This window comes from Sciurus carolinensis, chromosome 2 (assembly GCF_902686445.1).
Source record: "Sciurus carolinensis chromosome 2, mSciCar1.2, whole genome shotgun sequence".
In the NCBI taxonomy this organism is placed as follows: domain Eukaryota; kingdom Metazoa; phylum Chordata; class Mammalia; order Rodentia; family Sciuridae; genus Sciurus; species Sciurus carolinensis.
The window spans coordinates 34,611,107-34,634,406 of record NC_062214.1 but is presented as its reverse complement, the minus strand read 5'-3'; the positions used below and the strand labels follow the sequence as shown (position 1 = coordinate 34,634,406).

At 38.1% G+C, this 23,300-nt stretch overlaps 1 protein-coding gene across 3 annotated transcripts in view; it reads left to right on the top strand.

The window, feature by feature from the left end:
- Pak5 (p21 (RAC1) activated kinase 5) overlaps positions 1 to 23,300 on the top strand; it is a 414,668-nt gene that overhangs the window by 297,717 nt on the left and 93,651 nt on the right. For all 3 annotated transcript variants that reach the window (XM_047541866.1, XM_047541865.1, XM_047541867.1), the window contains one exon: positions 10,593 to 10,807. In XM_047541866.1, the coding sequence (XP_047397822.1) occupies positions 10,604 to 10,807 (204 nt within the window). In that variant the 5' untranslated portion in view covers positions 10,593 to 10,603. The remainder of the gene's footprint in view (positions 1 to 10,592; positions 10,808 to 23,300) is intronic.

The following is a 23,300-nucleotide window of genomic DNA, read 5'->3' as shown; positions in this document are numbered from 1 at the left end:
TAATCAGTAAAGAAATCATTAGATGAATTATAGTATATTCCAATTTATGAAATGCTATGCAGATTTTTCTAAAATTGATAATGGATACTGATATAGGAAGTTAGCCAATATTTGCTTGCTTTTTTTTTGGTTATTGTTACTCATTTTAACATACCAGGCAACATAGATTATATGACACAAAAAGCAAATCCCACACAGTGTACATAGGTGGTCATTTTTATGTATGAAAATTTGGATTGTGTTCAGGCAGGAAAAATAAACAATAAAAAGTTCAAGCTTGGGATTTTGTGATGGGAACAGGCATAGCAGTTGATGTTTAGCATTTCTTCTGTATGCTTCTGTATTGTCTGAACTGTCCACAACTGGCATTATGTCATGCATTACTTCTGTAGAATTCAAAGTAATCTCTTGTTTGTAGCACAATAGTTATACAAAGAGCTATAGTAGAACATAAGGAGACGGGTCTGCTGAGATTCACAGGTGACCTCCCTGAAGAAGTGACACTTAATCTGAGACCAGAATGGAGAATTATGGTGAGAGCTGAGCTGGTGGGGGGACTGGGACAGAGGGAGGTAAAAGTTAGAGGGACTAGGGAGGTGGCTTTCAGGTAAAGAGGGTTAGTAAGTTATGATAGTAATGAAGGAGAAAAGGGATTTAGGCAATTAGAAATGTACCAAGGAATAGACCTCAGGGAGCCTTGGGAGCTCAGATAAGGAGTTCAGTTTTGTGTTTAGGTCAATAAGAAATCATAGAAAAGGTTTAGGAGAGAAAAGTATGACCCAGATTTACATTTTAGGAATATTTTTGGAGAACTGTTTGGAAGGGGACAATTTAGTAGAAGAGAAACATAGCTAGATGGGTTTGTAGTAGTCAGGGGAGAAATGATGGTGGCAAAGAGAGTGTACTGGCTATGGCAGGTCCAGTAGACAGAATTATGTCCCCACCCTTGTCCATGTCCTAATCCCAGAAAGCTGTGGATGTGTTAGGCAAATTGCAAAGGGGAATTGAGATTGCTAATGAAACTGCCATTGCAGTTGTCAATAAAATTGGGAGATTATCCTGGTAAGCCCTATGTAATCACAAGGATCCTTAAAAGTAGAAGAGGAAGACAGAATGGAAGAATCAGAGGGAAATGTATGAGATGGAAAAACAGGCAGATAGATGCAATGTTGCTGGCTTTGAATTTGGAGTGAGGTTCTAAGAGCCAAGGACCACAAATGACTATGGAAGTTGAAAAAGGCAAAGATGTGGATTCACCCCTAGGTTTTCCAGAAAGGGACACAGCCTGCAAAGACATTGATTACTACCCAGTAAGACTCATTTCAGACAACTGACCTCCAGAACTGTAAGATCAGTTAGTCTATGCTGCTAAGTGACAGCAGCAAAAGAAGCTAATGCTTTGGGGATGCCATGAGATGTGCAGATGTAGTAGACATGTGGGCACAATGGATAGGAATTGGTGGTTATTGGAAGTACAGGATGAGTAAGATGGAAAAATCAAAGTGAACCCCAGAATTGGATTCGGCCACTTGATATGTGTTATGAGGTTTGAGCTGTATATAAAAGGCACAAGTAGAGCAAGTGGGAAGACCATGATTTGAGATTTGAAGTGAAACTGCAAAATTCTGGAGCTTAGGAGGAAAGTCTGGACTATTTCTCCATATTTTGGATCATTGGTGTAAGGAAGACATAAGCTATGTATCTTGAGTTTATAGAATATACACAATTCTTATAAGACTTGGTGCCATAGCAGCATTTGATTGTAACATTTAACACATTTCTCTGAAGATATTTTGAGTGTCCACTCTGATGATACTATTCTAAAGTCCATGATTTTCTTTTTCCATATTTTCTCTTTTCTCTTTCAATGTATCCATTCTAGAAAATGTAAGAATTATCAGAATTTAAATCTGTCTTCCTCAAAGCATGCCTTTTGTCAGTATTTGGGTGTTGAATGGCAGAAAAATGAGAAGAATGAGGTGCAGCCAGTGTGAGTAGTTGTGTTAGATTAGAAATGTCTTGCAATATGGACAATCTAGCAAGTGTGGAGTATGGTTCAGGGGATGCTAATTCCAGATGTGGGCATATTAGAGAATCAGGACAGAATCAGAGAGCTTACATGAGAAGGAACCAGCAGATAAGTAAGAACCAAACATCTTCACCAGAGCAAAGGGTTTAAGAAATTCACAAATGTAGAAAAGGACAAATATAAAACAAGTGGTGGAAAAGACTGAGTTTCCATGCAAAGGATGGAGATTGGAAGCAAATCAGCTCCACAAACGAAGAAAGGGAATAACAGCAGTTGAGAAGATAGGTTGTGGCCGAGTTAGGACTTGAGTCAGATAAGCAGGTACAGAGCACAGAGCCACTGGATCATGAGTGTCTGTGTGATGAAAATGGGATGCAAGCACAAGAATAAAGTTTTTGCTGAGTCAACATGCAGTTTTTCTGAAGTGGGAAGTACCCAGCAGATCCACAGTAACTGTCCCATGGATGTAGACCCAAAGAGGGGAGGGACACCATGTCATTTACAGCATCTTCCACATCTAATAATAATTTTTCCCAGAGAACAACTTTATTTTGCAATTATATTAGGAATCCATTTCAAAATGTTTTCTATTTTCCACTGAATCCTAAATATGTTATTCATGTTATGTTTTCCCTAAAAGCAGCACAACTAAAAGCCTGGTGCATTTTTTTGTTCCTGTTCAGAGGCTATGATAAATGCATATCTACACAGTGACATCTCTACAGGAGGATGTGTGCTTATCCCCATCCCCTCTGCAATACAATTTCTGAAACAGTCATTTTTCTTCTACCAGTGAGAGTTCAGTTATTAAACCTAAATTATCTAGACACAGGTAGGTATTTCTGAAGTACTTAAATATCCATTATTACATATGCCAAGTTCATTAAGATGTATTTGAGACTAAGAAATGAAAAAAAAAAAAATCTCTTCATGAGGGAGTCAGTGAGAGAAGACTCACTGCAAAGTTGTACATTACAGGCACCATTCTTTAATCCTGCGGTCATCTTCTTTGTATATCCCCTGCTGTCCCTATAGTTAAAAATCCTAATCACTATGTTAACACCTCACTTCAGCTCTAGGACTTAAAAGCATATCCTAATTAGTTGTCAGAGACAAAAGCGTGAGATCAACTTTATTATATCAACACTCTGTGAGATGCTGATGGGGGGATAGAACCCCCCCAAAATTGTCTAATAAATAGACTCCAGCTCTGCCTGTCTTGTCCCTGACCCACCCAATCTCCTACACAGACAGTCTCTGCTATCCACTTCCTCCTAGACAGGTAAAGTACGTGGGGCATATCCACAACATCACCCATTATTATTACTATTAAGTATTTATAACATTAACCATTTTAATCACTTTCAAGTTTGCAGTTCCTTGGCATTGAGTACTTGCACATTGTTGTGTAACCATCACCACCATTCATGCCATTTGTCTTAAAATACTGCTGTGGGTGGGACGAGGGTAGTGGGACAAGTGATTGAGTTGATAAAGGTTAAATATGCAGAAGCCGACTTCATTTGTAATACAGGTTGAGTTGCTTTCCTTCTGCCCATTCATTCACCTGATGTGTTGATTAGACTTCAGCCACTAATTGGACCCGGCCTAGGGTAGGGTTCCTACTAACTCTTCTGAGTTCTTCCTATCCCATTAACCAATAAACCAATTTCCAGTTCACAGTACTAAGGGTAGTGAAAGTTGACCCCTTGCTGTGAACCAAGTGCAGATTGAAGCCTCTTTTCTCATCTATTTTCATTGACTTCTCACAACAACCCACGGAGGAAGGTTATGAATGCTATTCACATTTTTCAAATGAGCCTACCAAGGCAAAACTGAGGCACAGCAATTTGCATAAGATTACAGAATTGGTAGGTGTAGTAGAACTTGGGTTCAGATTCACACAGTCTGGGCTCACGATTTCATCCACAGTGTTACATTAACCATGAAATTGGGCTGCCTGTGAACCCGTGAAATTGTTTAATAAAAAAAAAAAAGCATTTAATCCTTACTCTTTGGGATAATTTCATAAATAAAATTGTTTCACAGAATTCCCATCTTGCTTTTTTGAACAGATCTATCTTTATGCCCAAGGGAAAAAAAACATGGCCACAAAAACAAATGAATATACTTTAAAAACAGGGTTATAACAGAGTGAACACAAGGTGTGAGGGAGTCCTCCAGAAGGGGAACAGATAGTTGGTGACTTCATGTGTACATTTTCTGGTCTCTATGACATTGCAGGTGAATCCTTTGGAGACTGTAGGCTCTACAAACATGATAATATGCCATTCATTGCCCTAGCAGGAAACAGGGCATACTCCAAAGAGGGTTGCCCAGAACCTGAAAACAAGGTCCTGACGAACTATAAGGCATGCAGAGTCTCTCATATACTAGAAACATCAGGAAAACTTCCCCACACCTAGCCCCAAAGGGACATGCAGCCCAGTGAGAACAGGAGAAAAGAGATCACCCCACCTGAAGCTGCAGCTGTTAAGATTTGGGCAAGGCACTGAGAAAACCTGAGGAATAAATACCCAGCCTCTGTCTCCTCACTCCTGGCCAGTGCCTCCTACTGGCCAAACTCAAGCAGAAACCAAAAGTAGGGAAGCTGTAATGGTATAGTCACAAAGATCATTTCACCCAGGCACAGAGAATACAGAGACGGAAGCTGGGGTGAGGGAAGGGAGAGGTAGTATGGCAATAGAAAATCACAAAATATGTGGATGGTCTGTTGATGTGAACAAAAAATAGGCAAAAAAAAAATTATATTGGAAAACTAGGGGTAGTAGACATTTGGTGTCATAAACTAAATTCTTCTCTACCATAGCAGAAAATGAAAGGATAGAGATATCTAAAATTGATATAACAATATACATTTTTGGGGCCATGTGCTTAAAATAGGACAACCTGCTAAAATAGGGCCAAGGGCTGGGCTATCTCTGAAGGCAGGTTGAAGACTGAGATAGTCATGAAGATGTCAGCATAGAAACAGAGTGTTGAAGTCTGAGGATCTGGATTTCCTCCTGTCTCTTCCAAGACTTTTACAACACACTTTTCATATAGAAAAAAATGTGATCAAAACGATCCATCAAAGCCATGGTTGCTCCAAATTTTGTAAGCATCTTTCAGAAACAAGGATTCTGGGGTTTGTCTACTATCTTCTTCCTTACCTACACATTAGCATAGCAAATACCTTGAGAAGTCTCACAAGGGAATCCATTGCTTAGCAATCTTAGTTGTTGACTGAGGAATCAGTTCCGTACTACATGCCTCTAAAATTTCACTTTTGAATAACTAGTGTTTCCTAGAACACACTTTGGTTAATGTATTGTCAGACAAGCAGGCAAATATTCGCATGTGTGTTTAATAATGAAAGTGATGAAGAAAGAGTTGACATTCTTTTTTTATTTTTACAGACTACATTTTGATTCATTGTACACAAATGGTGTTTCTATGGTTGTGCACGATGTAGATTCATACTATTCGTGTAATCATACACTACATAGGGTAATGATGTCTGTCTCTTCCACCATTCTTCATACCCCCCCCTCTCATTTCCCTCCACTCTTCTCTTAACCCCCACCCCCTAAACCCCCATTATATATCATCATCCACTTATCAGGGAAAACATTCAGCCTTTGGTTTTGGGGAATTGGCTTATATTACTTAGCATGATATTCTTCAATTCCATCCATTTATCTGCAAATGCCATAATATTATTATTCTTTATGGATGAATAATATTCCATTGTGTATATATATATATATATATATATATATATATATATATATCACAATTTCTTTATCCATTCATCTGTTGACGGGCATCTAGGTTTGAAAGACCTAATTTTAAATCTATGACATTTTCTGTAGTGCAATATGACTACCTAATTGTTCTTCACATCAGTTTGCTGGATCTCAGAAGTGTGATGAGATATGCCATGCCCTTGGCTCCATGGAGGCTAAATCACAAGGTTCTTCTTTTATTCTCTGTGAGGGGTTTGTCCAGACTCCCCTAGCCTTACCAGTTCGGTGATACAATTTGCAATGTCTTAAAAGGCGTCTTTCAGAAGAAACTCAGAATCTCATAGTTAACTTTATTAGCACCGATCATTCATTCCCACAAGGTTCCCTAAGAAGAGCAGGATGGTGTCTCTGGCAGTGAAGGTAAGGGCCGTGCAGTGATACATTGCCCTATGATTAAAAGCATGTGCTTTGAGGTTTTGAGACTCTAGTTCCACCAGTCTCTCTTGTGGACTCTTGAGCATCCATTTCCTTTTCTGTAAAATTAGATTATACTACCTATACAGAAAAGAGTTACAGCAGAAAGCCTGAGACTATGTAGCTTAGAAAATCCTGTTTGCAAGGTGCACACTTGTTTGCAATTTGGGAACTTGGATTTGGGGAGATGCCCACCATTTCCTGCTTAGTATGTCTCACTGTACTTAACTGTTTATGCGAACACTGTGATGGTTTTAGAACCCCTGCTTTCCATTGGGAATATGGAAACTTTGGTGGAGACTAAGCAGAAGATATCTATGTGACTAAGACTGAGTAAAATCCTCAGGTACTGAGTTTTTGTTGCTTTCCTTTAGATAGCATTTCACATGCATAGTCACAGTCCAGTGCTATAGAGATCAATCACATCCCATTTGAGTCCAGGAAGAGGACCCCTGAAAGCTTGTGCCTGGTTTCCTCTTGACTTGGCCCCATACACCTCTTCCCTTTGCTGATTTTTTTTTTTTTTTTTTTTGTCCTTTCACTGTGTGCTAAGTCTGAGTCCTGAGTCTTCTTAGCAAATCATCAAAATTGGAAGTGATCTTGAGAACCCCTAACATTGTGTTATAGTGAATGTGGACTCATATGCATTAAACATTTAGTACCCAACAAGGTTCATACTAAATAATCATGGACACAGAGAAAGAAGAAATCTTCCACCAGGCACAACTTCAAGGTATTGCGGATCATTGCTGCACTGTTCCATCTTCCCTAGGTTCCTTTACTTCTTTATACTTTGACTTAATTATACCTAGATATTAAGATCTTCTAACCAATGTTTATAAGTTTTCTTGGCATATAGTACTTAATCTTTTTTTTAAATTATGTTTTCCAGGAGATACAATATATTAGAGTATTTTGAGTGCTTTCATCTTTCATTAATTTCCCAAATTCCTCCAAAGCCCTACTAGGTGTCCCTCTGCTCTCTGGTGTTGAAGTGCACAGTGTCCTGTTCTGCATTTCTAACAAAGTAATAGGTTGTGTTGATGGACCATCAGTGCATATCTTGGAGATTCTGTCTCTGTCTTCAGTCAAGTGTGAGTTAAACAAGGATGTTACCTTAGGACTTAGAACTGGTTTTTAATTTTAAGTTGCTTCCTCTTACTTCCTCTATAACTCTTTAACTCAAACTTACTAGTCATATAGAACTGTAATTATTACCATTTAAATTACAGTTGTATAGTGTCACAGGATGCATACAGGTAGATTAACTTATCTGTGGGTTGCCTCTCTACAATTCCCATATTTAAAAGCAGGAACAATATTAGTTCAATGATAGTTTCCTTCTTACAGTCTTGCTTGAATGACACAGCAACCACTGGGAAATTTACAACCAGGAAGGGAATAGCAAGACATTTCTATCCTGGTTCTAAAAATATTTGGTATAGCATTTTCAGCACTTGTTCAGATAGGAATAAATGCAGAACTTCTCACAAATACTTTTTTCTGAAATAATTCCCATCTTTCTTTTAAAAATGATCAACTAAAGTCTATTAAAATGTCAAGTAGACTTAGCCAACCAATAGTCAAATTATATTTGGGGGCATACTTTATGTTCACTAAATAAAACAAAGAGATGACATGTAGAGTCCCTAATCTGGTACAATTTTCTGCCACTGAAAACATTGCAGGCCTTCAACCAACCAGACAGTAGTATCAGAATCAAGATCTTTGAGCTAAGGCAATTATGTCATAGCTAATATAGTTGCCCAGATTGGACATTGTTACTTGGAACTTCAGAGCAGCAAAAATTGAAAGACAAAAATGATGAGCATCTGAAGATGCAAGGTAAAAGATGATATAGTTAGGTGTTTGCATTAGCTTTTTTTTCTAAACAACAATCTACTCCAAAGCATAATGGTTTAAAGCAACAAGCATTTATTTGTGTCCTGATTCTACAGGTCAGTGCCTGCGGGTCCAGCTCAGTTGGGTAGTTCTGCTGCTGGTTTTGACTGGGCTTGTTCATGTGAATAGCTACAGGTCAGCTCGGCAACTGTGTTCCTGGGGCTCTGCTGGTTGTTGGCTGGGATGACAAATGATTAGGAACCATGGTATCTTTTCTTTTAACAGGAGAGCCTGGTCTTGTTCCTCATGTGGACTGCAGATTCCAAGAGCACCAAGAGGGCAAACCTTCACCTGCAAATACATTGCACACATGTGTCACATTTTCTTTGGTCCCATTGGCCTCAGCAAATTATATATCCCAGAGTCAGTGTGAGAGAGGTCAACTCAAGGGCATGAACACTGTGGCTTGCTTCTGCACGGTCTACCTCCCCTGAGTCCCTTTACTTCTTTATACTTTGGCTTAATTGTACCTAGATATTAAGATCTTCTACCCTATGTTTATAAGCTTTCTTGGCATATAGTACTTAATCTTTTTTTAAATTATGTTTTCCAGAAGAGTTCATCAGAGGATTTTGAGCCCTTATCATCTTTCATTAGGTTCCCAAATTAGTCTGAAGTAGCAACCAAGATGAATGGGATGGGTTTCAACAGAGTAGGGGAAGTCAAGACTGTGAATGGTCTGTGAGAAAATATTTACCCAGGCAGAGGATAGGTAAAACTGGAAGGCAGCAGGAAGACACTGCCTGAAAAATAGCAACAAATGATTAAAAGTAATAGACATGTATGATTACACGAATGGTATGAATCTACATTGTGTACAACCACAGAAATGGAATTATGTACCCCATTTGTGTACAATGAATCAAAATGCAGTCTGTAAAAAATTAAAAGCTAAATAAAAATTTTTAAAAAGCAACAGACATTGTAATGGAGAATGAAGGAAAATAGAAAAAGGAGGAAAGGGGAAATGAAGGAAGATGTTAATGTCCATGGAGCTCTGATCCCATGTGCTGTTTACTGAATAAACATACCGGGTGATTTGAGTCTGTCATCATATATTTCTATAGCCTTTGTACATGGCAGACATTAGCAAACAGTAAATAACAAGCAGACAGCATCCTTTCTAGGATCTTACATACTAGGAGAGAAAATGGATACTGAGCACACTGTCACATATAATTAGTCACAGTTGGATAAATGCTATGAAGAATATGTATATAGAGCTGTAGGAATGTATAACCCACGTATTCCAGTTTAAGAACTGAAGTAAGACTTCAGCAAAGCAATGCTTAAGCTAAAACATCATTTTGTATAAAGTCCACAATACTGTATGGAAGGATTCCCAACTTGCTCATCATCATCCTATTCACAGATAATAGATTCAGAGAGGGAAAAGCCACTACCCAAAATCACAGCCAGTAGGTGACCAATCCATCATTCAAACACAGGTTCTCGAACATGTTCTCAATACCACAAAGCATAATGTGCCTATTTTACATATTTTTATAGAGGTATTCTGGTCACTGGATATGTTTTACCTAAATGAGTTCTTTTAAGTAAAATATATTGTATAAATTTCTAAATATAATATACACTGAAAAGTGAATCTTCTTCTCTGTCTTATCCCCTGGGTCTCCTTCTCTACAGACCATGTCAGTCAAATTTCATGAATATTTTTCCAGAGGTTTATAGTTAATGTTTGTGGCAGTTACTTTGTGCTAGATGTTTTCTAAGTGCTTGACAAATGTTTATCTCTTTAGTCTTTAATAATAATTTTATGTGGTGAATGTTATTATTAGCCTATTTTTTCATGTATACATACATTCTATTTTTTATTTTAAGTGCATACCAAACTTTGAGATGCTTCTCCCAGCATACCAGTCTGCTTTTGCTTTGATAATACAACAAGACCAAGAAAGTCCAAAATCTTAGTGGCTTAATTACAAACAAGCATTTCTCAACTGTGAGGCTGAGCAGTGGCTCATTTGAGCTTGCCTGGTCTTCATTCTGAATTTGGTTTGTGTCCACTTCTTACATTTCTTCTTCTAAGGCTATGACTGAGGAAGCATTATTCACCTGGCAGAGCATTGTCTAAGTGATCGGAGCACATGGGGTTAACTGGGACACACACCAACACCCAAAACTGGCTTACCGCCTCTTCCATCAGTAGGCTGTTATTCAAAGCAGGTCACAAGCCAAATCCAAAGTCAATGTTGCAGGGAACTATATATGGAGAGTCCCAGGAGAGAACAAAAACTTTTAATGAAATTAATCTGTAACACCTTGACAATCCCCAACTCTTATCTTTTGCAGCTGGTATCTAGAGGTATAACTGGAAAAAACTGTAGCTATGGATGAAGTAAATGTGATTTTTTAAGGTGTTTGGGGGACAAAATATAAACAGCTGCTTTTTTTGTTTGTTTGTTTGCATTTCTCAGGTTGTTGCATCATGTTTGGAAAGAAAAAGAAAAAGATTGAAATATCTGGCCCATCCAACTTTGAACACAGGGTTCATACTGGGTTTGATCCACAAGAGCAGAAATTTACTGGCCTTCCCCAGCAGTGGCACAGCCTGTTAGCAGACACGGCCAACAGGCCGAAGCCCATGGTGGACCCTTCATGCATTACACCCATACAACTGGCTCCTATGAAGGTATGGCAAGGATTCTGTCTTTAGGTTGGCTTAAGCATGCTCTTTATTTGAGGTACTGTATCATCTTCATAGGAATGCTATAAAATGCCTAAACCATGTATTTTTTAAACATTCACATAGCCACAAGTATTCTTCAGGGGTTTGTAGGAGTCACCATTTATGATGTATTGTAGCCCAAGGAAAGGAAACTTAGTTTTCAGATGTGAGTTATATTAAAAATCAGGCACATAAAATTCAATCACAAAAGGGAAATTTTCATTTCTACTTTAAATAGTGGTTCTAAGTCTATGCTGAAGAATATTATCCAACCCCTCTGGTTAATTTTGGGAATAGTCTCTAATCAAATATTACATTAGACTTACTTGAGTTGTTTTCCATTTGCTCTCAAAATATTTGAACTTTTTAATTTAAAACATAATACTAATAGATTTAAAAGAGATATATTTATAAACATACACATGCATATGTGCATAGATATATTTTGTGTAAGCAAATATGTATACAAATATATATGTAGATCTTCATATGTATCTTTGTAAACCAAGAGAAAGCTATTTCAAACAATAGACAAAAATTTGAGTCCTAGGATAAGATATGATTTACCTTAAATAGCTGGTAGATTTCGGCAAGGAACGTTCATGACAATAGTTGCATTAAAAAAGAATGCAGACCCATACATTTCTAATATGCCAAATTGATGCAAAGAAAATCCAAGGATTGCTGCTTCCTTCTTTCCTTCAGAATGCTAAGAATTCCATAAACTATTGGGCAGTTGCTCAGAAGTTGTCTATGGGAGTTAAACATCATTGAAGTTTATCCCCATGTTATCCAACATATCATTCACGTTTTCTAATCCAGACAAAGTAGAATTCAGATTTTCCTCTTGTTATATTAGCAGACATGTGTGCTACATGAAAATCTTATTCTATTAGCATGATTACTGCATAGATAGTATTGAAATAAGACACAAAGCATTTTAAAAAGATTCAAAGAAGGAGTACCTTTGATAAATTATGGGAAGTGCTTCTATCACCTGAGCTGCCCAAATTAGAATTGTGGTTCCATCATTTATGTATGGTCTTGGTCATTCTGTTTTGCTATGGGCATGTGAGTCTGTTCTACCCAAGATCAGTAAAGAGTCTTTTAATCTATATCCTATGAGTTTGGTTTTCTGATAGGATTTTGAAAGTTTTTGGAGCTGCTATTATAATCTTAAGTACCCAGAAGATGAACATTTGAGAAAATAAATCATTAGGAACAAAAGAAGTCTTTCATTTTCGACAGGTATGGATTGATACTTAAAAGAAACAGAACAATTAACCAACTCTACTAATTAACATTAGGCAATATACTGTAATTGAACAAAATTTTCTCCCTAAGAAAAGGCTAAAACTTCCCTAATCACAAAATAACTGGATGAATCATATCTGAAAGATGATATTGGAAAAAAATTTCTTTTTTAGTTTTTTTTTTATATCCAAAGTTTTATATAAACCAGAAAATGTAATGGGCAGTGTGTCAAGGGAAGTTCTCTGCTCTTGACCATCATTGTGAAAGGAACATTCCCAAGTGAAATTAACCTTACCTTGGAATACTATTATCTATATCACTGAATAAGGAACATTCTAGAAAGGAGGCAGGGTCTTAGAGAAACACCCTAGCTGAAGACCCAGGTATGTGCTATCTTGTTAGAAAGTATGTTTATTACTGGACAAGCACTATCACCTATTTAATCATTATTTTCTACTTGCTCTGGTGCTAACCCATCTTGTCTGGTAGTGGAGAAATAGGCTCCCATCTCCGTGGTAACCCATCATGCTCAGTGGACATAGGAAAGCACTCAAGATCTTTTATTCGTTTGTTTGTTTCATTTCATCAGTGGCCATTGTCATTATCCTTTCCTCTCTGATGGAATTTAGCAGTCCCACTGGAGTTTGGAGCAAGAGTTCCCTACTACTGCACTCCAGAGTCCTGTGATTCTGTGATTCTCATTCATTTTATGACCTTTCTAGCGCTGATGAAAATGTGTGAGCTTTCAGTCTGTATGGAATGGGAATATTTGCTACAGTCACTTCAGTGCTAACTGGTGATGACTGGAAAGTACATCTTAAATATAGAATCAACCCTGGATTTCTGCAAATGGAATCTCAGGCATAATTTGCCACCAAGAAAAAAAAAGTAAAATAAAAATATGTAAGAAATGACAAAGTAAAATCAGGCTAGGTTGACTCTCCCCCAGAAAGAGTGAAGCTAATCAAATGCATTTAATGGGCAATCATCCAAAAAATTCTATATCTCATATTCTCATTAAATTCCTTTAGAGTGAACCTATTTCTCTCTGAATACTCAGTATAGTTAGCACTGCTGGCTGATGGTGGACAATATTAGTGGTCAAAGAGAATTCTGTTGTCTCTGCCAGTCCCTTATAATAGGTAAAATTAAAAGGCTTAAGGTGCCTTGCAAGCACAAGGCCCTGGGTTCGATCCCTGGCACTGCAAAAAAAAAAAAAAAAAAAAAAAAGGCTTAAGGTGACAAAGTATGCCATGCAATTTGGTTGATCCCACTCTTTTCTCTGGAAAAATGTTCCAAATTACTTAAGGAAGGGCATATAAGCCATGTAAAATCTATCTTAGAAGACAAAACAGTATTAGAAATAAGATGTTATGACTGAATTGACATAAAGGACTGAATAGTGAAGATAAGAATTATGCAGGCCTAAAACCACTTTGTCACAATTATTTAAGTTAAATAGAACCTGTAGTCCTAGTTTGGTCAAATTGTCCTTCTAAAGAGGACAAAGGAAAATGGGAACAATATCATCACATAAAAACAGTCAATAAAAAGTGGGATCATCCCATATGTTGTGGCAAGCTGCTGGTCTTTCTATATTCAACAAGCTCTGGCCAAACTAGTTCAGAATGGAAGTCCACCATTGCAATCAACTCTCTTCTCTCTCTGTTTGCTTGGGATTTCCCCTGTTCCTAATCAGGATATCAGTTACCTATTGTACTTGTTGCTTAAAAAGGCACACCTCTTCTATGTAGACTTACTTACTTACTAAAAATATACAGTGGATCAGAATTACCTGGAGGGCTTGATAAAACAGAGAGGGATTCAGAAATGGAGATAGAGCTCAAGAAATTGTGTTTCTAAAAAGTTTCCAGAAATAGTGGAGCTGCTGGGTCTGGTGTCAAGAATATGAGAATTTTGATTCAAGTAGTTACAAAGGAATTTATCCCCATAAAGTGTAATCCCTGAGTTTTTGTGACCACAATTTCCCAAATGGCAAAAGTTTAACCAGAAGCCACAGGTTAGCTTGGACTTGTGTCAGAAGTTGCGGTTTCTGTGCCCAAGCCAAAGACATATAGGCTAACTGAGATAATCTGAATGCCCAAAGGTGAAGGGTTCCTTTAAAACGTTTGTCAAGGAACTGGAGATGTAGCTTAGCAGTGGAGCACATACTTAGAGTGAGTGAGGCTCTCGGTTCAATCCCCAGCTTAAATTTTTTTAAAAAATGGCAAATATCTTTGAGAAACTCCTTTTTATATCTAACATAGAAAATGACAAACAATGTTACCAAAATTACTTCTGAATTAGATGTGTTATGTAAAGGACAGGTTAAATGTTCACATTCGTTATTTTTGCCTGATATATACCAAACTTGGTTCTTCATCATCATCTGTTGAGGGGCTTGTTGTAACCCACATGCTTTAGCTTCACCCTAGAAAATCTGATGCAGTAGGTCTGAGTTGCGCCCAAGGACTTTCATTCTAACCAGTGCTTGGATGCTGCTGATGTGGCTCATAGATAGGGAACAGTTTTTAAAAACCACTGTTATAGGTGAACTGAAGTGAGAACAGGATGATCATACTTTCCTTTTGTGACAGTCTAGAAATCATTTGCAAAATGCTAAAAAAAAAAAAGAGGATAGTATTTGAAAGTCTTTGTAGTTTCTATCTAACATGAACAAATATTGTTAAAATATTTACTTCAGATTTGTTTTTAATTTTCAAATTCATTTACAGAAAGACTACTAGATGCTATTATTTGATACATTTAAATTTTATTTAATGATGTCATACTATATGTATTAGTCACTAACTGGTTTTTCTACTTAACATTATTTTGAGATAAGTTCAGATTGATAGGCAGAAAGCAAGTTTATTTAAAATTGTAGTTTTTCAATAATTTGTCCATTTCTCTACTAAGGGGTATCATCAAATATTTGCTGTTATAAATAATATTTTGTGAAAATCTCCTGAGGCCCATGGTAAGAAATTTTCTTGCAATGGTTCTCAAAGTGTCTGGAAGCCCAGGTGTTCCCTCAGACTCTTTTAGGAAGTCTATAAGATCAAAACTATTCTCATAATAATACTAAGGAATCATTTGCACTTTTCACTCCCATTCTCTCCTGAGTATATGGTGAAATTATAGGATGTGTAATAATTTTATTGATGCCTAATGGAACTTGGGCTTTATATTTATGTTTTAAGTTTCTCAGTTTTAGTATGTAACATAGTAAATATTGATAATTGTAACATAAAACAAAGTTTTTCAGGTTCTCAATAATTGTAAGAAGTTTTTAAAACCCAAAAGTTTTAGAACTACTATCTTGGAGCTTACAACAAATTTGATTATTTGTAGCTTCTGCAAATTGTTTCTCACTTTTCTGTTTTTTTTTTTTTTTTTTTTTTCTTTTTTTTTTTTTTTTTGTGAACACAGAAACATTTGTCTTCTCCGGTTGGCTGGTATTTTTCTAGTCTGTTTAACTTTCTCAAAGACTATTAAATATGATAGCCAATCTTTTAATTGTCATAGAATATAATTTCTCTAAACCAACTAACTATTTAAGTCCTCTAAATGCTGTCATCTTTACTCACCAGGTCGTTTCTAATTTAACCCAAAGCTTTTCTAACAACCTTCTTTTCATCCTGTCAAGATTGAAAAGTAACAGAGAATACCAGAGCAAACCTGGCTCTGACTGCGTTTTCTTCATCTTTGTCATCTCAGTGTTTTATAATCTTCCAAAGCTAGGGTCTGTCTCTTCCTTTAATTTCTGCTCCAACCATTGCATTTAAAACCACCTTACTGAACAAAGCAGGTATCATTGAGAGGAGTGAATCTTCAGGTCTAGTCAGCCCATTCTTGAAGACTACCACTCTGTTTTCTCGCCCATCAGAGTTTTTGTTGAAATCTCATCAAAGAATGGGTCCACCTTAATTTTAGTCCTCTAACTTTCTCTCTTTTTATTATTCACAATTTTACATTCAGAATAAAATGTTTTTAGAACTGCCGTCTTTCTTAGTCTTATATCCTTGGAATTCTTCCTTCACCATTTTTTGAAATCTGCTTTCCTGTAATGCAGTGCAACTACCTATTTCCTAGCATTATTTCCCTTTGTCCAAAGGTAACAGATTCACCCAAGTTTCCTTCTCATTTGCTCATCACTGATATGCTCTTCTTCAATGGTCATAATTAAATCTAAGGGGCTATTTTAGTGCCTCTTCTACCTCTGAGGGTTGTTATCAAGGGATTCAAACTGTGTAGCAGATGTTTTGTGTTCTCTTAGCTGAATGAAACTGCAGCGATTCTGAAGGCAAGGGCTGGCCCATTGTCACTTTTCTGGCTCCCATACCTGTTCTGTGGTCTATACCATGAAAGCCTCACACTGCCTTTCAGCCGGACTGAGTGCCTTCTGTCCTTTGATTTTCTTCCTAATGTTTTACACCAGGCCTCTGCTTCAAGTCCTTAAGTTGGATTCCCTCTGATCTTCCTCTCTCCTTAAGTCAATATATTTTTACTCCCTTCTTTTAGATCTATTTCTACTAACATATAAAGTTGAGCAAAAGAAGCATCCTTCTTACAACATATAATTTGGTGCCCTGATACTCACCCAGCCAGACCTCTTTCCATTTCTAAGAGCCTACCTAACTGAACTTTAGGAAACCCCTGTGGAGGTGACAGCAGGGCCAGCAGAAGATCTGTGAAGGGGACATTCAGAGGCAGGAGGAGGAACTAGTGCAAAGACCTTCTGCAGTAACTGAGCTTGTGGAGTTTAAGGAAAAAAGAGCTCACCTGCAGAGCCAGAGCGGAGTGTGTCTGGAGAGGAGTGGGAGAGGTGATCAGATGCACAAGCAAGGATTGTACATGGGGGCCTTGGAAGCCATATCAGGAGTTTGCTATTTGGTGAGGAACCTCCAGAGATGAAGAACACAGGCCTCATACCAAGAAATGTTCTATTATGAAATACATTGATTCACTTAAAGTTAGATCCAATTTAAAGTAGAAACCAGCCCTACTGATCTGATATATAATCCTATGGGTTTTAGGTGCTTATTACTTAAATAGTTGTGAAGAGTCGGGATATAGAACATCCTTCTGATGACATGATTGCTGAAAGACATTTAAGAAAAGCACAAACTTTCTTAGAGATGAAATAGAGTGTTTGTTATAAAGATAGTTGATATCATGGAAAAGCAGAATGTAATACAAAGTGAAACCCATTGGGCATGTTACCTATATTTTAAGACCTCTTGTTAAAAATATTACTTCAAAAGAACTGCAGCAGTGTCTGTGGAGGTGATCAAAACCAAGGTTCTCACTGGGAGATGGACTATAAATCTTTTGTTAAAGTCATCCCTCATATTCCTACACTTGCCAAACCAGCAAGGACAACATGCTTGGACATTCACAATTTTCTCAGTGCCTATTGCTGCTGAAATCCCCATTTCCAATTTCAATATGCCTCTCCAACCATCTCACTATCACAGCAACTGCAAAAAAAAACATCTCTCACTTGCCTAAATTCAGGAGAGTTGGGCAAAGTAAATTTGTTTCGAAATAAAAGGAGAAAACCAAAACCAAAATCAAAGCTATTCTTATCTAAGGGGTCAACAATTACTTTGTATGCCCCCACTGCAAAGCATCTGCTTTTGGGAGGAAGACCATAGGGAACACATAATCATAATTCCAAGGAGGAAATCTTTTATGAAAACATCAGATATGTGATTGGGGTGGCATCCTTGAGCAAAAGAAATTTTCTAATCTGCCTCAAGCAACACAGGAAAGATTAATTGTCTTGAAGAAGGTTTTGGCAAATAATAATAGTCAGAGAGGTCAATGACTAGTCATGGCCTTGTATATCAGATGCTATGTTCACAGGTGTTGCACATACACCATCTCTGATAGACTGAATTAAACTCAGTTCCTTATTTCTCATGCCACAGCCTCATGAAGGATTGAGTACTTCACCACCCCTTGAATTAGGGCTTAGCCAAGTGGCTTGTATAGCCAATGAGGTGGATAAACGAAAGCATGAAATGGATCACTGAAATTTCCCTGTGTTCTTTTGCTATCAGCATAAGAAGATTATACCTTGGAAAGATCAGTGAGTCCAGAACAGTGAGGGGCACCCCAGATTGCCTATATCATTGCAACCTAGAGCACAGCCACCCTAGCCCCATACTTGTTGTATGACACTGAGTATGAGGATGTTTCTTACACAGCATTATTGGATGACTGACTGACTCTGTCTCATTTAGAACTCTTTCTGGTTGTTGTTGTTTTGTTTTGTTTTGTTTTGTTTTGTTTTGCTTTGTTTTGGTACTGAGGATTGAACCCAGGGGCACTTAACTACTGAGCCATACCCCCAGCCTATTTTTTATTTAATTTAGAGACAGGGTCTCACTAAGTTTCTCAGGGCCTCACCAAGTTGCTGAGGCAGGCTTTGAACTCTTGATCCTCCTGCTTCTGCCTCCAGGGTCACTGGAGTTACAGGCATGTGTCACTGTGCCTGACTTATATCATCCTTTCAAGTAGGCAGTGTTAGCTGTCTTTTGAATAGGGTGAACAAGGTTTTTCAGGATTAAAAATATTGTCAAAGATCCAACAGCTAACAACTGGAAGATCCAGGGTTCAAATCTCAAAACTATCTGACTCCAAAACCCATGGCTATAATCAGCACCTCACAGTAATTCCTGATGATAAGAGTGTAATTTGGGCAGTAAAATGATGTTTCATGTATAAATGATGATAAGTCAGAGAAAAAATTGGTTCCCTTTTGCTTTTCATCTAACAGATGGTACAGTTGGGACTCAGGTATGTGCCCTATTTCTTCCCAAGGTCATAGAGCAAATTAACGTTAGGTTTCTTTGGGTAAAGGATGCCTTTGATTCAGGCACTTTGAAAGCATAGATTTAGCCCTTCAGCTCCCACTCACTTGAGAATCTGATAAGGATATCATTTTAAATAACTTCCTGACTGTGATTCCTATCATTACTGCCATATGACTTTATTTTCTACTTGTACAGTACTCGGGGCCCTTTGCAGGGTCTTTCATTATGCATGTAATCCACACAGTGTTCTCAAGTGAATTAGGCAGAATATTTCAACAGAAAATGTCAATGAAAGCATTTGCCGAGAAGCAAATGAGTAAACTTCAAAGGCATAGTGCTCACTCTCTCTCCCCTTGATGGCCTTGCTGCTCCCTGAGCTAATCATATTTGAGGTCAAACAGTGAACCCCCAGTTCATAGGTATCTCCCCCCAGAGCCCTGCAGGTTTCCCACAGAGTGGTCTGCTCTGAACTTCTGACAGCTGAACTCACTGAACGATGAGAATGTCTGGGCTTTGATAACTGGAAAATTCTGTGTAAAGAGGATATTCTCAGGAACACCCTATTTGCCCCAGCTGGGCTTTCCTGGTAGTGGTGACCTAACTGAAAATCATCTTTCTAAATCAAAAGAAAATACCCTCGTGGTTCTCTGTGTCTCCCACTTATGCTTGGAACTTGAAAGATTTAATTTTATCTCTCATTTAGCATCTTATAGAAATTGGGACACTAAGATGGCAACTCTGCACTGCTTTGGTGAAACTGTCAGGTGCTAGTTTTTAATCATTTCATCATGGAATTTTAAGCAGAAGCACTGTACTGTCAATGCTATACTAGTGATAGATCTATCATTTCAGCAACTTCCAAGCAGGGCATCACTGTCCAATTGGTTGATTGTCATTACTGTTACTTATAAGGCAAAAGGATTAATAAAAATGTGTGTGCCCAACATAGTGCTGGTCTAAGAGTTTGCTATGACCATTCAATCCTCACCTATTGAGAATCTTTGCATGAGTCTTCCATTGCTACAAGAAAAAATTACCACAAACTCAATGGCTTAAAAGAGCATCCTCATTATCACAGTTTCTGTAAATTCAGAAGCCAGAAATGGCTTAACGATGTCCTACTTAATAAGTCTTGCAAGACTACAGTCAGGGAGACAGCTGGACTTCATCCCCATCTGGAAGTTCAACTGGGGAAGAATCTACTTCCAACCTTATTTAAATTGTTGGCAGGATTTTTTTCTTTGCTGCTGTAAAACATCTAACAGGCCAGCAGGTGAGAGAGAGCTAGTCTGCTTGGAGTTTCTGTATCATAACTACAGAAGTGATATCCCATCATTACTTCTCCACTGGCCTCGCTGCTCCCTGAGGAGCATTATATGAAAGGTGTCCATGGTATTATGTTCACCTTTGCCAAATAACACAATTCTGGACGTGACAGAACTGTCACCTTTGCCATATTCTCCTGGTTAGAAGCAAGCCACAGGTCCTGCCCATATGCATGGAAAGGGGGTTACACAAAAGCATGAGCAATAGAAGGTAGGAAATTATTATTGAAGGAATCACTAGGAGTTGTCCTCTGTAGTCCCCAGTATGCCTGCCATATGCATTCACCCCAGCCCCAAAGTCCTTCAGTCTCACTTCATTACAGCATCAACTCAGAGTCTTAATTCCCATCATTTAAATCAGGGTTAGGACTGATGGAACACTTAGGTGTAATCTATTAAGTACACTTTCAGGATACAATTCTCCCCTGTCTGGGGACCATTGAAACTAGAGACAAATTATCTTCCCCCAGTCTCCCCAACGTATAATGGTAGGATAGACATAGGATAATAGGGATAAAAAATTCTGGTTCAAAATGAGGGAGGGAGGTAAAAGCAGGACGATTGAAGGTTAAAAGGGATTACCAGTCCATGTCTATTCTGAATCTACTTTGGCAGTACTGAAAGTTCCTAGATTAAATTGAAAGACACGGGAATGTTCCACCCTCTGGTTTCTTATGCTTTCCTGTCTTCCCTTTTCATTAAAGGTAGCATGTGTTTGCAACTGAAGCAGTATTATGGGCCTCCTTTCTACTATCATGGGAGTTGTCTTGAAAGTTTCACTGACTTTGTATCTCCCTGTCCCTTTCAGGCCAAGTTGGCAATGTGTCTGTTGAAACAACTTCTTAGGAACTTTGTGTATTACACTGTAGTTCACAACATTAAGCAAAAACCATATGTTTTGAGGATAAATGCTCCTGTTCCTTGACTTTCTGTTGAAATAGCTAAGGGACAATTCCCTTCGGCTTCCTGAGATTCTCTGGTCTGACTGAGAAGACCTGTGGAGCACACTCATAATCACGTAAAAGGCTCATTGGGTAACTGCCTATTCTGTCCTTTCACTCTGAGTTCTTAACACAGTTTTACAGTCACACGTTCAGTTGTCTCTTTAGAGCATGCTTTCTGAAGAGTGAATCTATTTTGTTATGGTTTGGATATGATATGTCTCCCAAAAGCTCCTGTGTTATTGCAGGAGAGCTGTAACTTAATCAGTTCATCTACTTTGAATAAACTGACTGGGGTAATGTAGGCAGATGGTGCATGACTGGAGGAGGTGTATCAATGGGAACATAACCTGGAAGGAATCATCTTCCTTTCAGCTCCTTCCCTTTTACTCTTCCTGCTTCCTGGAGGCCAAGAATGGAGCAATATACTTCCACCGTGTTCTTCTGCCATGATGGACAGCTTCATATTGGGCCCAGAGCAATGGACATAGTCATCTAAGAATTGAGACCTTTTAAACAATGGATCCCAAATAAACTTTTCCTCCTCTAAGTTTTTCTTGGTGAATATTTGGTCACAGCAACACAAACTGACTAACACATCTTTATTTTACCACCTTTGCCATCTAGAGACCATCCGAATTGTTACATCATCAGATTCTGATTTTTTTTTCAAGTAAAACTCTTCAATTGGTGTCTTGCCTAGCAGAAAGAAATTAGTCAGTTCCTCCAACACTTTTCTCGGAAGTCTCTTTAACTACATAGTGAATTTATCATTTGCAAGTTCTGCTTTCTACATAACTGCAGAGAACAATTTCACCAAGATTTACATAATAAAAATCTCTCTCCTCCACTTTCCAGAAACATGTTCCTCACTTGCTTTTGAGCCCTCACCATCAGCATCCTCAGAGTAAATTCCTGTGAAGAGACTGTTTGTGGCAATTTAGGCTTTCTCTACTCTGCTCCTCAAAATTTCTCCAGTCTTTACCCACTATTTGATTACAGAACTCCTTCTATAGCAATTCAATTGTTCTGGATTAAATTGTGTCCTTCCCAAAATTCATATGTTGGGGCCTGTACCCCAATGTGACTGTATTTAGAAGTAAGGTAAATAAAGTTGAATATGGTCGTAAGGGAAGGGTCCCAATCTAATGAAATTAGTATCTTTATAAAAGAGGGAAGAGAAACCAGAGGTGCACACAAAAACAAAAGGTCATGTAAAAGCACAGTGAGAAGGTAACTGTTATGGTTTGGACATGTGATATCCCCCAAAAGATCATGGGTGAAACAATGCAAGAAAGTTCAGAGGTGAAATGATTGGGCTATGAGAACCTTAGGCTAAACAGTGCATAAATCCACTGATAGGCATTAAGTCTGGGTAACTCTAGGCAGGTAGGGTGTGGCTGAAGTAAGTAGGTCACTGGGAGACATGTCTTTGGCATTTACATTTTATCCCTGGTAGGCAGAGCTCACTCTCTCTGCCTCCTGATTACCATGTCCTGAGCTACTTTCCTTTTCCACACATTTCCGCCATGATGTTCTGCTTCACTGTGGACTAAGAGTAAGGAAGTTGACTGTCTATGAACTGAGACCTCAAAAACATGTGTTTTCCCCACCCTCTACATTGTTCTTATCAGATCTTTTGGTGGCAGTGATGGAAAATCTGACTAATACAGTGACCATCTGTGAGCAAGAAGAAAGACCTCAGAAAAAATTAACCCTGCTAACACCTTGATCTCAAACTTCTGGCCTGCAGAACTATGAGAAATAAGTTTCCATTTTTAAGACACCCAGTTTGTGGTATTTTGATACAGTAACCCCTCCCCCCAAAATTAATGTACCTAATTTTTAGACATTTGTTACATTAGTTCCCCACTATCATGCAACAAAATCTATATGAATTTTCTATTGTAGCATTAAAAAATTACCATAAAACTTAACAACTTGCAAGAGCAGAGATTTGTTATCACACTCAGTTTTTATGGGTCAGGATCCTGGCACTGCAGTACTGGGTCCTTCACTCACATCTCAACAGGCTGATTCTCCACTCCTTTCCCATCCAGAGACTCAACTGAGGAAGAATTCACTTCCATGTTCATTTAGCTTTTTGGTAGAA